Source organism: Thamnophis elegans, chromosome 5 (assembly GCF_009769535.1).
Source record: "Thamnophis elegans isolate rThaEle1 chromosome 5, rThaEle1.pri, whole genome shotgun sequence".
NCBI classification, from domain to species: domain Eukaryota; kingdom Metazoa; phylum Chordata; class Lepidosauria; order Squamata; family Colubridae; genus Thamnophis; species Thamnophis elegans.
Window position 1 is genome coordinate 84176981 of NC_045545.1, and position 16789 is coordinate 84193769.

The 16789-nt window shown below is 43.5% G+C and overlaps 1 protein-coding gene across 2 annotated transcripts in view; it reads right to left on the bottom strand.

Moving 5' to 3' along the window:
- BMP7 (bone morphogenetic protein 7) overlaps positions 1 to 15316 on the bottom strand; it is a 116002-nt gene extending 100686 nt beyond the window's left edge. For both annotated transcript variants that reach the window (XM_032217334.1, XM_032217333.1), the window contains exon 1: positions 14159 to 15316. In XM_032217334.1, coding sequence (XP_032073225.1) covers positions 14159 to 14585 — 427 coding nt within the window. In that variant the 5' untranslated portion in view covers positions 14586 to 15316. The remainder of the gene's footprint in view (positions 1 to 14158) is intronic.
- Positions 15317 to 16789: the final 1473 nt, after the last annotated feature.

The window sequence follows — 16789 nt, forward strand, 5'->3', positions numbered from 1 at the left end:
TCTAGATTGTAGTTGGAATCCAAATCCTATCAGCAATAAATGGAAATTACCAAGGGGTTGAGAGTCACTTTTCAGAGTAAGATGGGAGGCATATAAATTTAATACATACATAGGTAAATGCTGCAAACACAGGAACACTGGAGAACCACACACCGTGAAGTTTTCCTCTATTCTGAGTTCTTATGATTTCTACATTCTGACACAAAGCAAAAGTACCTATTGACTTATTCTTATTAATATCATTCCTTCTGTTAGAATGATAACATAATATTTTACACTGAACCTCTTTCATTTAAATCTCTAGGGGGTTATAAACCCCAGGGTATAAGGAACCGATTCAACCGTCCATGCTTTCAAAACAAGCAGAGAAGCTTAAAAGGATAGCCAGGGGGGTGGGTGGAGTGTGTGTGTGGGGGGGGGGGGATGTTTATCCTGAGGTATAGACCACATCATGTGATCCTTGGCCTTTTCAGGGCCAAGATTTAATCTGCTTTGTTTCAAGTGGGAAATGCGCAAAGATCAAATAAGTTCAAATGCAGGTCAAATATCCTTCAGAAAATCTTTTGATTTATACAAGCAAGAAAATGCCGTTTAAAAAGGGCGAATATGAAAGGGTTACTACAAACACAGCTGTATACATACTCGTATATCTGAAGCGCTCTAAAGTGGGGAGGGAGGAGGATTTTGAGGGGGAGAGAAACTTTGCGACATCTATATTAACCTTTGGCTGTACACCAAGGAAGGCCTGTAGTGAGATGGAATGCAAGGCAGCTTTTTCCAAATTTTAACACAAGCCAGGTTACAGCTGCAAATGCTTGTCCCCTTACATTCCCTTCACAAAATAATCCCCAAAGGAGAGTGCCCCCCCTCCTTTCTCCTACACCAGGGGTGTCCAAACCTTGGTACTTTAAGACTTGTGAACTTCAACTCCCAGAATTCCCCAGCTAGCCTGGCTACGGAATTCTGGGAGTTGAAGTCCACAAGTCTTAAAATATCCATGATTGGACACCCCTGCCCTACATGGTTGTAGAAGGAAAACTCTAATACCCTACATGTTATAAGCTTGTTATTAAATGGGGCAAAAAGATGGATTTTCTAATGCCAAATACTTGTACCTGGGGGAAAAGACGGGGGAGAGAAAGAGGCTGCCACATGGTATGAAGCAGTGCTGGGTTACAACCGGTACGGGCATACCGGTGCCTGCTGGGAGCTACAGGTACCGTTCCGGTATGGTGCTCCGGAGGGCCCACTCGCCTACCCATGCTCCTTACCGGTATTTGAGGTTTTCGGGGCTTCTGCACATGCACACAGAGCGTATGGCTCCTGCGCGACGCTCCACCGAGCAGCTGGAGCACTGCGGAGGCGTCGCAGAGCACAGCGGGTGGTAAGTACGCATGTACACCAAGGTAAGGTCTTGAGCGAATTTTATGGAGCGAGTTTCAACTTGTCGCTCCTGAGGAAGTGGACAAGGCCATGGGAGCGGTGAGTGCCTCAACTGGTATACTGGACCCGTGCCCCTCCTGGCTGGTCTCGGCCAGCAGGGAGGTGACACGTGACTGGATCCAGATGATAGTTAACACCTCTCTCCGGGAGGGGTCCTTCCCGCACCTCCTAAAGGATGCGGTCCTGAAGAAACCTTCTCTGGATCCAGCCATCTTGAGTAACTATCGTCCAGTCTCCAACCTCCCCTTTGTTGGGAAGGTTGTTGAGAAAGTGGTGGCCTTTCAACTCCGATGGTCCTTGGATGAAACCGATTATCTGGATCCCTTTCAGTCCGGCTTCAGGCCTGGTTACAGCATGGAAACTGCTTTGGTCGCGCTGATCGCTGATCTCTGGTGAGCCAGGGATAGGGGTCACTCCTCTATCCTGGTGCTTCTTGGCCTCTCCGCGGCCTTCGATACCATCGACCATGGTATCCTTCTGCGACAGTTGCAGGAGGTGGGAGTGGGAGGCACCATTCTTCGGTGGTTTTCCTCCTACCTCTCGGACAGGTTGCAGTCGGTGTTGGTCGGAGGGCAGAGATCGACCCCTAGGCCCCTCAATTATGGGGTGCCGCAGGGTTCGGTCCTGTCCCCCCTCCTATTCAACATCTACATGAAGCCGCTGGGTGATTAAATATCATCAATATGTGGACGATACACAGTTGTATCTGTCCGCCCCATGCCAACTCAGTGAAGCGGTAGAAGTGATGTGCCAGTGCCTGGAGGCTGTCAGGGTCTGGATGGGAACGAACAAGCTGACGCTCAATCCCGACAAGACCGAGTGACTATTGATGCTCCCTCCCAAAGATGGTCCAGCTATTCCATCTCTCAGCCTGGGGGGTGAAATTATACGCCCCTCAGAGAGGGCTCACAATTTGGGAGTCCTCCTGGATCCACAGCTGACTTTAGAACATCATCTGTCGGCTGTGACCAGGGGGACCTTTGTCCAGGTTCGCCTGGTGCACCAATTGTGGCCCTACATGGATTGGGAGGCCCTTCGGATAGTCACTCATGCTCTCGTCACCTCAAGACTGGACTACTGTAACACGCTCTACATGGGACTGCCCTTGAAGAGTGTTCAAAGACTTCAGCTTGTCCAGAACGCAGCCGCGCGAGCAATTGTGGGTGCACCTCGGTACACCCACGTTACACCTATCCTCTGCGAGCTGCACTGGCTGCCCATTGGTCTCCGGACACGCTTCAAGGTGCTAGTCATCACTTTTAAAGCCCTACATGGTATCAGACCTGGGTACTTGAGAGATCGCCTCCTACCAGTTACCTCCCAAAGACCTATTAGATCCCACAGACTAGGCCTCCTCTGAATTCCATCTGCCGGCCAATGTCGGCTAGCGACTCCTCGGGGGAGGGCCTTCTCTGTGGCTGCTCCGGCCCTCTGGAACGATCTCCCCGTGGAGATCTGGACCCTTACTACCCTTCCGGCCTTCCGCAAAGCAGTTAAGACCTGGCTGTTCCGGCAGGCCTGGTGCTGTTGAACTATCCAGCCCCATTCGAGGTTACGGCTGTTGTAGAATTTTAAATTGTTGTTTTTATTTTATTTTTTGTATCCCCTCCCTTTTTTATTGTTAGCCACCCGAGTCTCTTGGGAATAGGGCGGCATACAAACTCAATAAAATGAAATGAAATGTGTGTGCTGCACATGTGCACGCGTGCCGCGCACATTTATGTGGTGGACACCCGGCCCCTTTGCACCGGGATCCAGAACCCACCACTCGTATGAAGTAAACTGAAATTCCAGGGTTTCTTAAGCATCTTCGTTCACATGAACCAAAGCCACTTTTCTATGCTCTTTCCAAGAATGACTAATTTTCCCATTCCCACCTCCTTCACTTACTGACTTAATCACGCATTTAACGAGTTTGAGAGTTGTCAATGAAGCGACTGGAACTGACAGCATTTTTCACCGAGACTGGGCCTGAAAGGAAACCATCAAAGACATGCAGGTGGGAAAGCTCCAAGCAGGTGGGAAAGCACTGCAGGCAGCTGTTGGTGGAAGCCTTGTTAAATGTAAAACCAAGAAGGCTGTGGAATGAGGAGGGGAGGGGGAAAAACCTCCATACCAATCTTCTTTCAATCCAAACAAAACTAGATTTGCTCAAGCAAAGCAAAAAAATTAGCAAACCTTTACAAGGGGCTCATCAGAACATCAAAGACCATTCATAAATCTGCCAGGATGATATCTCATTGCAAGCAGATCACTAAAATCACCTGTGTGAGCTTATATTATTATTTTATTAGTAATGAAAAATAATGAGGCGTAGTTCTTAGATCTGTTGCATGAGGTCTCCAGCTGAGGCAGAAAAATCTGTTTTCTTTCGTCATCATCATCATCCCCGATCATTCCATGAGGGTGTCTTCCCTTGAAGGTTATGGACTATAATTTATCACATTGGGTCCAGTGTATGCTGGTAGCTAAGATAGTTTGCAACTTCCCCGTGTAGGGCTTAAAAGAGATGTGATGGCACAGTGGTTAGAATACAGTACTGCAGGCTACTGCAGGCCCGCAGTTTTTCAGCAGTTCGATTCTCATTGGCTCAAGGTTGACTCAGCCTTCCATCCTTCTAAGGTCGATAAAATGAAGACCCAGATGATTCTTGTTGTTGTTAGTTGCGAAGTCGTGTCTGACCCATCGCAATCCCATGGACAATGTTCCTCCAGGCCTTCCTGTTCTCTACCATCCTCTGGAGTCCATTTAAGCTCACACCTGCTTCAGTGACTCCATCCAGCCACTTCATTCTCTATTCTCCCCTTCTTCTTTTGCCCTCAATTGTTCCCAGCATTAGGCTCTTCTCCAGTGAGTCCTTCTTTCTCATTAGGTGGCCAAAGTATTTAAGTTTCATCTTCAGGATCTGGCTTTCTAAAGAGCAGTCAGGGTTGATCTCCTCTAGGACTGATTGGTTTGATCACCTTACAGTCCAAGGGACTCGCAGGAGTCTTCTCCAGCACCATAGTTCAAAGGCCTCAATTCTTTGGCGCTCAACCTTTCTTATGGTCCAACTTTCAAAGCTGTGAAAGTTGAAAGTGAAAGTTGAAGGCTCGGTAAACTGCTTAGAGAGGGCTGTAAAGCACCGTGAAACAGTATATAAGTCTAAGTGCTATTGCTATTAAAGAGAATAATTGGCCCAAAGTTACTCAGTTGCCTGCTCCAAGCCTAAAGGATCGTTAGAATCTTGTTCTTTCTACTCCTAGTCCAACATCTTAACTACTGTACTCACTGACTCTCGACAATTGCTTCTCTGTCGCAGTGTTGTGTTCTGTGGAATAGCTTCCCAACAGAATTCGGACAGCTCCAACCCCCCTGACCTTCTGAAAGGCATCTTCATAGACCCTGTGTTTTGGGATGCTTCAACATTATTAGGTCATCTCTGTCATTGCAGACGATTTCGCTCCTGCCGGAAGAGATTTCTTCTCAACAACTGCTTTTCACTTCTGCTGTACAATTTCAGGATTTTTCTGTTTCCTCTAAGAAGCAATCATTTTTCCTTTCCTTCTGTTGTTCTGTATTTTTTCTAGTGGGCAAGTCCAAGCTGGTTCCCATGAGCCATGGCAAAACAATAATTACCAGTGATAACAACCATTATACTCACAAACTTCAGCTTCCCACCTGCTCCAAATGACAGAACCTGTAGTCCGGAAATTTTGGCTTCAGTCTGACTCTTGATTCAGTAATGGACACTCCTGCTACGAGGCTTTCTGCTGGTAATGTCGGGGAGAACTTGCTGCCACAGAGTGTTTTACAATGCTCAACTGCCTTTTCCAAGGCAACAATAATAGTAATAATAAATGTTAATGTGTTAATGTGATATTGGGTTAACTTTGTACATACTGTTATTGTGAATTGGATTAAAATGGAAAAATGGATAAGAACTGAAGTACCAAAGAGGAGATATATAAATAATATAATGAGGATTATATAAACTTGATAAATTATTAACAATGTTAGCATAAACTGGATCAATATAAATGAAACTTAGTTACATTTGTTCATATATAATAGAGAAACGTTTAGATAGAACAAGAAAGATATAGATGAAGGTAGAGATAAAGATGAAGAGTTACGCATTTTTTGAATATATATGTTTGGACAATATAATAAAGATTACTTAAATTTGAGAAATGTGGTAAGAGATTACTAATATTGTTATTGGGAATTGGATTAATATGAGTGATACCCAGAATTAACTCTGTTCACACACAATATAAATGTATAACTTTATATTGAATGAAGCTGAACTGGGTGACGGCTCACATGCTCGTAGAGAGGGTTCCGGATGTCACCTGTGGAATGCATGCCATAGGTTCGCCATCACGGCTCTAAGATCTGTGTTTTTTTAGTTTCCGATCTTAGCATTTAAATTTTAATATTTTGCATTACGTTTGTAGAAGAATTCGGGAAGACATTTTGAATTCTGTTCCGAGCAAGCACGATGGAGTTACGGCTTGAATTATTGTTACTGTTATTGTTATGGAACCGCTTTTGCTTTCTAGTACAGCATTCTTCCCTTTAGGAAATGGATTTCTCCAGAAGGCCTTTACAATGAGATTTTCCCTCCATGAGAAGCACTGATTCACACTCCAGTTCCCATCATCCCAACCGAGCATGGACACCAGATTGAGAAAGGCTTATACTGGAATATGAATTAGAAACACATTTGCTTGGCGGTTGTTGTATTGTGCGGGGGGGGGGGGGGGGAAGAAGGCTGGATTCTCAAGAATGACCACTTTCATTCAAGCCGGTTCCCCCAAGAGTTCTTTGACTACAAGTCCAATATCCAAAGAACACCAGATTGAAGGAACCAAATTCATTGCAAGCGTCCACTGATTCCAGAAAGTGTATAGGTTTCAATCTGGGTGTCTCTTGAATGCAAAAGAAACATCTTGTTTTCTTCCAGCTATTTACATATTATCTATGGAGGGTGCAGGTGGTATGAGTCTCTTCTTTCATGGAAAAGTTTTGTTTCCTTGCGGCTCTGGGAAAGCCAACGATCTGAAGAATTGCTTAGGGGCTGTTTTGAGGTAAAGGAAGCAAACCATGGTTGCGAGGTAACAGCCAAGCACTTGCTTTCTGTTCTTATGGAATTTCAAAGCAACAATCCAGGTGATGTTCTCTTCGCCAATTTATACGAAGCACTGCCAATGTGATGAGACTGGATAACTTGTAGCTCTCTCTACCTGGCAGACTATTTTTTCTTTCTACATCCCTGTATTTTCTGGATCTCAGTCCAACAATGTAGACTACCCCAAATGTACAGAAGTCTAAAACATACTTTTATTAAGGTGGACTACAATAACAGAATCTTGCAAGTCTGATCTTCTCAACCTGATTTGGTCCTCTTTCAACCTCTGATTTGGTCCTCTTCTCAACCTCTGATTTGGTCCTCTTCTCAACCTCTGATTTGGTCCTCTTCTCAACCTCTGATTTGTCCTCTTCTTAACCTCTGATTTGGTCCCCTTCTCAACCTCTGATTTGGTCCCCTTCTCAACCTCTGATTTGGTCCTCTTCTCAACCTCTGATTTGGTCCTCTTCTCAACCTCTGATTTGGTCCTCTTCTCAACCTCTGATTTGGCCCTCTTCTCAACTTCTGATTTGGTCCTCTTCTTAACCTCTGATTTGGTCCCCTTCTCAATCTCTGATTTGGTCCTCTTTTCAACCTCTGATTTGGTCCTCTTCTCAACCTCTGATTTGATCCCCTTCTCAATCTCTGATTTGGTCCTCTTTTCAACCTCTGATTTGGTCCTCTTCTCAACCTCTGATTTGGTCCTCTTCTCAACTTCTGATTTGGTCCTCTTTCAACCTCTGATTTGGTCCTCTTCTCAACTTCTGATTTGGTCCTCTTCTCAACCTCTGATTTGATCCCCTTCTCAATCTCTGATTTGGTCCTCTTCTCAACCTCTGATTTGATCCCCTTCTCAACCTCTGATTTGGTCCTCTTCTCAACCTCTGATTTGATCCCCTTCTCAACCTCTGATTTGGTCCTCTTCTTAACCTCTGATTTGGTCCTCTTCTCAACTTCTGATTTGGTCCTCTTTCAACCTCTGATTTGGTCCTCTTCTCAACTTCTGATTTGGTCCTCTTCTCAACCTCTGATTTGATCCCCTTCTCAATCTCTGATTTGGTCCTCTTCTCAACCTCTGATTTGATCCCCTTCTCAACCTCTGATTTGGTCCTCTTCTCAACCTCTGATTTGATCCCCTTCTCAATCTCTGATTTGGTCCTCTTCTCAACCTCTGATTTGATCCCCTTCTCAACCTCTGATTTGGTCCTCTTCTCAACCTCTGATTTGATCCCCTTCTCAACCTCTGATTTGGTCCTCTTCTTAACCTCTGATTTGGTCCCCTACTCAACCTCTGATTTGGCCCTCTTCTCAACCTCTGTTTTGGTCCTCTTCTCAACCTCTGATTTGATCCTCAACCTCTGTTTTGATGCACTTATCCACAAGTATATGCAATGGTATATGGGCACTTTAAAAAAAAGCTAAGGAAATATTGTATATGCATATTTACCATCAAGATCATCCTCCTTTACTCTTTACATGCTAGGACTACTCAGGTCTGGAGAATTATAAGTTCCCTGCTTTTGAACTAGTGACTCAAACTATGCCTGAGGACATCTAGTTTCAGAACCTTCAGAACTCCCCAAACACAAACTCATTCTGAAGTTATAATGGAGGCAAGGAAGATGGAAAGCATGAAATAAATAAGGAAGTTGGAAGGGTTTCTGTATGATAGGATCTCCATAAATAAAAAATCATGCACTGTATGCATGTATTCTCTTCACATAATTCCCTTCTGAGCAAACCAATGTGTAATGGTGTGTGGAAAGACCTTGGGAGACAGGATGAAGAGAGGCTGCCTGGGGAATAATCAGATAAAAGACAGCATAGCCTGCAGCTGAATAATGGGTGGGACAAGAGGCACAGAAGGGATTCTCCCTAAGTTTCTCAGGTACAGGTAGTCCTCAACTTATGACCACAATTAAGCCCCAAATTTATGTTGCTAAGTGAGAAATGTGTTAAGTGAGTTTTGCCCCATTTTACAACTTTTCCTGCCACAGTTGTTAAGTGAATCATTGCAGTTAAGTTAGTAGCCTGTTGTTAAGTGCATCTGGTCTCCCCATTGGCTTTGCTCGTCAGAAGGTTGCAAAGGGTGATCACATGACTCAGGAATGTAAATCGCGTGACCATGGGGATACTGAAATGGTCATGTAGGAAGTTATCACCCAGCCCTCTCCCAGAAAAATGAAATATCCTAGAAAATATTGAAAAGGCAGAATATTTCTCTGGATGTGAAAAGGAAGTAACATGTTTTAAAAGACAGAATAGCTCCCTGTAGCTTCCTGCCCATCCCCACTTTGTCAATGGGCCATTAAGGCCAAGCTAGTCCCCTTTACATAATAAAGAGTTCTCCCCTTCAGCTCCAGGGGATGGGATTAAGACATGATAATATTGGCCCTTTACCAACTCATCACATGGCATCTGAGAACTCAACCAAACCTGGATTCAAAATGCAACCTAGAGAGTTGCCCCTGCATGGCCCCATGGGAGTCTAACAACCAATCAGAATACAAGCTCAGATCAAATGCCAGAGGGGAATAAAACCAGGGACTCAGCATCTTAGTCAGCCCTTCTCTTTTCTCCACCAACATTGAAGCAGGTGATCACCTCAAGCCATGTAGTGTTGTCCACCATTAAACCATCTTTCCAAGCAGCCTCCATGTCTCCAGTGTCTTTTTTCCCCACTTGGAGCCGAACCCAAAAGGACATTTCTTTCATCAGTCATAAGTGTGAAAAATGGTCATAACTCACTTGTTTCAGTGCCTTTGTAACTTTGAACTGTCACTACGTGAACTGTTGTAAGTTAAGGACTACATGTATTAAGAAGATGGTGGGAGCAATGTGCTTTCAGACTTGCAAGATTCTGTTCATGTAATTTTACAATAAAGTGGTGTTTTCTGTCTGATCTATCTGGTAAGGATGACACAATATGAATGACCAAAGAAATTAGTGGCATAAGAAAAGCAATGTATCTTACAGTGCATTACAGAATTACTTAACCATAGCAAGAGAAAAAATAAGCACCATTTATTCCTTCTTTATCTTTTGATGCTTCTTTACAACTTACAAAGCCACTCTGTCTTTTTTATAAAGGATTATTTGTTCCTAATGCAAAATCTTTTAAATCTTCACCAATCCCTGCAAAGCTCACCCACTTTGCACCTTCTTGAAAACTCATTCTTTAGCTTTTAGTAGCTGAGGCATAGAAAAGTGAGAAAAAGATCTAATTTAAAACACACACACACACACAAAGAGAGAGAGAATAAATTACACTGAGTTATTTCAAATATAGAGTCGCTTTGTTTCAACCTTTTAACTACATACCACCTTTTTAGTGCTATAACAGTTCCTCACGGCAATACATTTTCGGTTTTGTGTTATGACGCTTCCTTGCTGCAATAGTTCAACATATGTAACAGGACCCTAACCTGGGAAACACAATGCCCGCAAGGGTATCTTTTTTCCCAACCATGGCACAGTTTAATACTGAGGCTGAAATTTTGAAAGATTGCTATGGAAAGCTTTCAATTAAAAGAGGGGTGGAAATCTTCCTGACAATAGATCTTCTAATTTTCACTGTCAACAGAAATCTGTAGGCTCCAAAAACAGGTGCTGGGCTTGACTATAGAGTCTGGTGAGCAATGAGTCTAACTCTTAATTCATTAACAAGTCTATAAACAAGATGGCCTTTGTCCTACAGAGATGAAAGACCTGCAGCTATAATGGGATGAAAGGTGTACACAAGGATGAAGAAAGCTATTAGAGATCTATGTCCTTTCTTAAACATGTCCTGGCATGCATTCTTGACAAGGGAACAAACCCATGCAGAGAAAACTCACTTCATTCCACCTGCCTATGTGAAAACTACTGAATCTTTCCTATCGGCTTACGGATGAAAAACTACACTAAAAAAGACCACTATGATACAATCATTATTTCCAGAATAGCATATTCCCTGCTACCGTGTAGTCCGATCCATATCGGTGACATAACAGAATGGTAGTTTTTCATGGATTGAAAAGGGGAGATGATTAGATGATTTCCCATAGACACAGTGCTTGTCAACCTTGGTAGTTTGAAGATGTGTGGACTGAAACTCCCCCAAATTTCCCAGCCAGCTATGCTGGAAATGCTATGCTGTGCTACTTTTTCCTAGAACTGTGTTCACACCATACATTTAATTCAGTTAAATGACCAGTTAACATGACATCATAAAATTGGATAATTTTAGATTTTATTTAAAAGATGTATGTATCTGTATGTGTGGCTTCACCAGCCGCGTGTTCACGTTGGGTTATGTTTGGTTCATTGGATTGTGTGATAGTAAAAGTGCATTCATTACTAGAATAATTCACACACAATCTGAGCAAACAGTTTACGAACAAGGATTTCCTTCCCCATCCAAATTCATATAGGCTGTTAGTTCAGACCATGGGTCACCAACCTTTCAGATTGCAGGGACCACTAAATTCATAATTTTAAATCCCGCGGACCACTAATATGACTTTTTTAAAAGATGAATAGTATTTAGTGCAATATAAAAAAATGCAAATAATTTTTTCTGCAGACCACCAAAATTTTCTCATGGATAATCAGTGGTCCATGGACCACCAGTTGGTGACCGTTGGTTCAGACCACAAACAGTTTTTACTGGTTGATTGCAGTGTGTCTCAACTTTGTCCGCTTGAAGATGTATGGACTTTAACTACCAGAATTCCTTAGTATGCTGTGATAAAAATTGCTTAAACTTTCATGTAGGCTAAGTTCACACATGTTAACTCATAATGTGGTTAGTTGACTTCATTGCTCAAATAGGCATTCTTAAAGCAACTTTCCCCGGCCCAGTATTGACCAGGTATTCATCTCCCAGAATTTCCACCCAGCTTTAAATTCCCTCATGCTTTTCTGACCTTTAAGCCCTCTTCCCTTCATTGACTGTCCATGTACCATTTTCCAAAATGATCTTGTGGTAGTCAACTTTCTTAGCTGGGTGGACATTTGGAGAATCAGAAAGCAAGCCCTAGGCCGCTGCACCTCATGTTGCAATAAGAAAGAAGAATCCGGCTATCATTTGTGGCATTTCATATGCAAAGGGTGTGTCCCTCTTTATGATTTTGTTTAGGCCAAGCTGGGTGGTTGGGGAAGGGGGAATGGTTTAAAGTTCCCTCTGTTCTGAACTTCTAGAAAGATTTGGTGTGGATTCAGAGACATCCAATCTGTACATGCGGTGGTTTCACAGACAACACGTGATCTAGGCTAAAAACAGATACACAGAAACTCGTACCTATAATTATACATTTTAAATAGAACTTTGCCCTAAAGAGTATTCTACTCAAATCCAGCTGGTTTATTCAACCCCATTAACAAACGAAGAGAAACCCCCATGAATAATAACTCTCCATTAAAACAAAAGTCAGCCTAGCCAAAAAGAAAAGTTTCCTTTAATTTGTTTAAGCCCAATGCCATGTGCTCAGGCTTTGCTCATAAAAAGCCACAGCAAACAAGGAACTATCAGGAAATTTTTCTAAGGTCATTAAGTTCCAAATCAACAACCTGCTTCGTCTCTCCCCCCCCCTGCCCCCCCCCAAAACCTTTTTCCTCATTTGAAAAGGTGCATCATATGTTATGAATTTGTGGACTAAAAACCAGATTGAAAAAAAAATCATTGAATAAAGCAAGCTAGTTTTTTAGAACAGCTCTGAGCTTTCTTCTTTCCATGGGGACTTTTCCATTTATAGATGCTTCTGCAACAACTCCATTGCTCTTCAATATGATCCAAATCCTTTAACATACACTTACAAGCTATGACCTAAACCATGGGATCTCAGACCCAGGATTGAACTCACCATCATTGCAAAACTACTGGGAGAGAACTAGAAGTGCATATGTGATAATGTGTAAGATAACAATAATCAACTGTTATCTTATGCAAATGTATCTCTGAGCAATTTCCAGAGTGTATTCATAAAACTGTGATTAATTCATTTATGATGCACAACAGTTCAAGACAGCAAATAAAACTGGGAGCTACTAATTCCGCAAACATCTTGATAAGCAGTTGCTATCTCTTAGCAAACTTTTGTTCACACTTAACATATATGAGGCTATTTTAACAATCCTAAACTGGACATCTAAATCAGTGGATTAGATGAGGCTATGGTATCATCACATTTCTCCACAACAAAGATTGAATGTTATATTCATATATTTTAAGTAGAAGAAATTCAATGTTTGGGGGGAGGAGGGGCATAGTCAAGATTTCATTATCAGAAGACTCTAACCCAACAATATTCATTATTAAAATGCAGAAAATGTCACCTGTCCATTGGATGACTCAAGGACTAAGTGAAGTGTTTGTCCGGCTACCTTATTGCAAGTGTGCAACATAATGGGTTCAGTTATTACAAATTAATTAATTTCACTAGTTAAAGTCCTGCCATTTGCCATCCGTCTCAGTCCTCTGTTTTCATACACTAAAGGCAGCGCCACTGATTCCCAAATTAATGTGTGTGGTATTGCAACTTTAGATTCATGCAGGTGCACTTTATAAGGTCCTTTAAGGCCAACTAATTGCAAGATTTCAAGGGGTAGTTTGAAAAAATTGTAATAGGCTTGAAGAGCACTTAAAGATCACTCAACAATTGGTTACCCATTAATCCAATAGGGCTCATATCTAGAGGGGAAAGTTGCTGAAATTCAACAAATCCAACAAGTCAACCCTTTTATCACTGTACAAGATATATGGTTGGATTAAATGCACCTCAGTAAGAATTCACATTGATTTACAAAAAGATTTTGGAGAGGATATCTCCCCTATTTGTTCATGACCCCAACCAAACTTGGGAATATCCACCCTTTTGATCTAATTGTGGTTTTAAGAAATAACATAAACGCTAGTTCTACTTTCCTTTCTAAGTGCCAAGTTGGACAGGGGTCCCAATTCACAGATTTGGCCTTCACAACATCAGGAAATATATACACTGAAGACACCATGCCAAATATATCTATAGGGACACTATTGTCAAATGTGGTTGATGTGAGGATTAGAAATGTCCTGGAGATAAAGCTAACTTTATAATGGTGAGAAAATCCAAGCATTTGAAAAATACCCAACAAAATTCTTTTTACTCAACAGAGAATCCAAGAAGCTGTAAGAAAGGATATCTTTTTTTTAAAAAAAAAAGTTCAGTTTTTTTACCTGTGAGTAATGAAGTAAAAGTCTGGAAGGAAGATAAACAACAATTCCTGACTGATTCATGCCAGCCATAAGGAAAAAAGAAGGTTGCTGGAAGGCTAGGTTCAGGTTTAAGCAGGCCCTTAATGACCCAATTACTGTGGGTCATTTTTGTTTCCCACAATACCTCAGATCAGCATGGGGCAGGGAAGAAGATGGCTGCCTCTGCCAGATAGTCAGGGACCTGTACCTGGGAATCTAGGACAAGTATCCTCAGTGCCCAAAGATCTCTGGTAGGTCACCAGCCTTGGGGTTCCTAGGACCAGATGCTGCTCCCACCTCCATCAGGCTTCCCAAGAACCACCTCCTACCTCCACCACCTTCTAACCAAGCGCTCCGAAACCCCTTTCCACCATCAGCCAGCGACTCACCCATATTCACGAAGCTCATGACCATATCTGCCTCGGTGAGGAAATTGCTGTCCTGCAGGCTGGCCAGGGGTGGCCCCTGAGTACTGAAGATGGGCTTGTAAGGGTAGGAGAACCCTTCGCCGCTTTCGCTGGGGCCCTCTTCCTCCACCGACATCGCATTGTAGAGGTCCAGCATGAACATAGGAGCCGAGTTGTGCTTGCCGTGCAAGTGGGGCCTCGGCCGGTGGGGCAAGCCCAGGATGGACAGGATCTCCCGCTGCATCTCCCGGCGCTCCTGGCTCCGGAGCCTCCGGTGGATGAAACTCGAGTGCACCTCGTTCTCCAGGGTGAAGTCCGCCAGGGCGCACCGCAGCTCCAAAGTCCAGAGGAGGATCCAGACGATCCGGGAGGCAGCGGCCAGCTGCTTGAACCACCCCGCCGCGTGCATCTCCGTCACGGGTGTGTGTGTGTGTGCGTGTAGATCTAGGAAGACAACGGGCTGAGCGGCGGCGGCGGCGGCCGGAGGAAAAAGCTGACCATTAAAATAGAAAGGGGGCAGCGGAGCGGAGCGCCCCGCGGAGGGATCACTCGGCTCGGGAGCTGCCCTGGGAAGCCGACCTCGAGGCGCACATGATAAGCCCGGGCGATCGCGGCGGGAAGCGGCTCAGTTGGCAAAATCCATACACGGGGAGGGGGGGTAAAGAAAGGCGATCGACCGATCCCCGCCTCCCACCCCACCTCGCCGCTTCTGGCGGGCACCGCGCTCCTTCGCCCGGCCGCTCCACTCCTGTGCGCGTCTGGCCGCCAGTCCAGGAGTTTTTGAACTGCTGAAGTTTTTGCGAAGCAACAGGCGGCAGCTCGGGCGCTCAGGGGGCGGAGCTGGCTTCTTCCTCGCTGCCTCCCCAAAATGTCTGGGAGAAAAGCCGCCAGGAGAGGAGAGTCAAGTCTTTTTCCTCGCCGGGCTCCGACGTTGGCTGGGAGGCATTTCCAAGCGAGCCCTCTCGATTTCCCCGCCTCCGGTCCTTCACTCTCACACACACACACAATACCCCGACTGGCTTTGGATAATAATGAGCGCGGTGCGCACACGCAAACTCGTGGCGGGTGGTTCCGTGGAGGGCCTGCCCCATCTGGCGAAAGGGAAGAGAGACACTTGTTTTGTAGATGCGCGCAGCCCGTCCCTGGGCGTTCCCAAAGGAGCGAAGCCCACTTGCGTAGTTTGCTCCCAGGTGAGCGCGTGGGCGGGCGTCGTGGGCGGCAGGGTTTGGAGTGGGGTGGGGGTGGGGAAGCGCTGAACCAGCGGTCAGTTCCACGCAGGACTTGATTCTCCAGAGCAGGAAGGGGATGTTTTGGCTGTTCTGCTAAGAACCTGAATTCTCTCTAAATGTAATTTTTCTTTTCTTTCTTCCTTTACTGACAAGCTAGCCTGATTTTTTGTAAAGTGCGTTCTTTTTTTAAAAAAAATTGTCCTATTTTATTTTTTTTAATTATTATTAATTCTTTTATTCATTAAACATGAAACTCAATCAACTGAACATTTAAAGATGTGTCACAAATACCATTGACTAGTGCTAATGGTTGATACGGGTTGCTGCCAGCGTCCTAGGTATCAACCAAGTATCTTCTTAAAATATATGATGTTCTGAGTAGTGCAGTTATTTGCAGTTCCGCTGATGTTATTGCAGGAAGCTTTGTTGATGTATCTTGTAAAATTCTTGGACATGGTACCAAGTGCCCCGATGACAATGGGTATCACTGTTACATGCTTCATCCATAGCCGTGTAGTTTCGATGGCCAGGTTGCGATATTTCATGATTTTTTTCCAGTTCTTTTTCTTCAACTCTGGTATCTCCAGGAACAGCGATATCAATAAACTGTACGCTTCGGCGCTCAACAACCGTGATATCTGGCATGTTGTACTCCAAATGACGATCTGTTTGTATTTGAAAGTCCCACAAGATCTTCACTGTCACATTTTCAGTAACTTTTTCCACTTTGTGTTGTTCCCATGACTTTTCAGATATAGGCAGGGCATATTTTTACATACTGAGCAGTGGATTAATTTAGCTGATTATTATTATTATTTGTTCTTCATTCCTTTTCTGTCTAGTTTCTTTATTCGATTATATGTTTCTAATAAATTACATTGCCAAGTGAGAATGAATTCGAATTTTGGTTAAAAAGTATTATGTCGACTTACACTTAAAAATGTATATGGAGCTATTTAAACTCCAATGCTGTTATGATTAAACATGTGTGGTGATATGAGGGTTTCTCCCCCCACACACACACCTTTACATTTTATAATTTTGCTTCATTGGTGCCAAGTTTAGGAGCTATTTGCCAAATAAGATTTAGGTGACAAGTTAATTTTATTGAAAGTGGTTTATCACCTAGTAATATATTTCTTAGCAGTTAATTAAAGTTGGGAATTCATTTCATCAAATGTACATGTATCCTTCACTTGCAATCGTGACTTGGAACTTTTAATATTGAATTAAAAAGAAGTCACAGCCCCCCTTCCCCCTCCAAAAATAATAAAAATATCAAGGCAATCCAATCATACTGCTACCCTTTTTCAGAATAAGCTCATCAATCCCACCCACCACCCACTCCAGTGCCCAGGGAAAAAGAGCCTTGCAAAAGCACAGA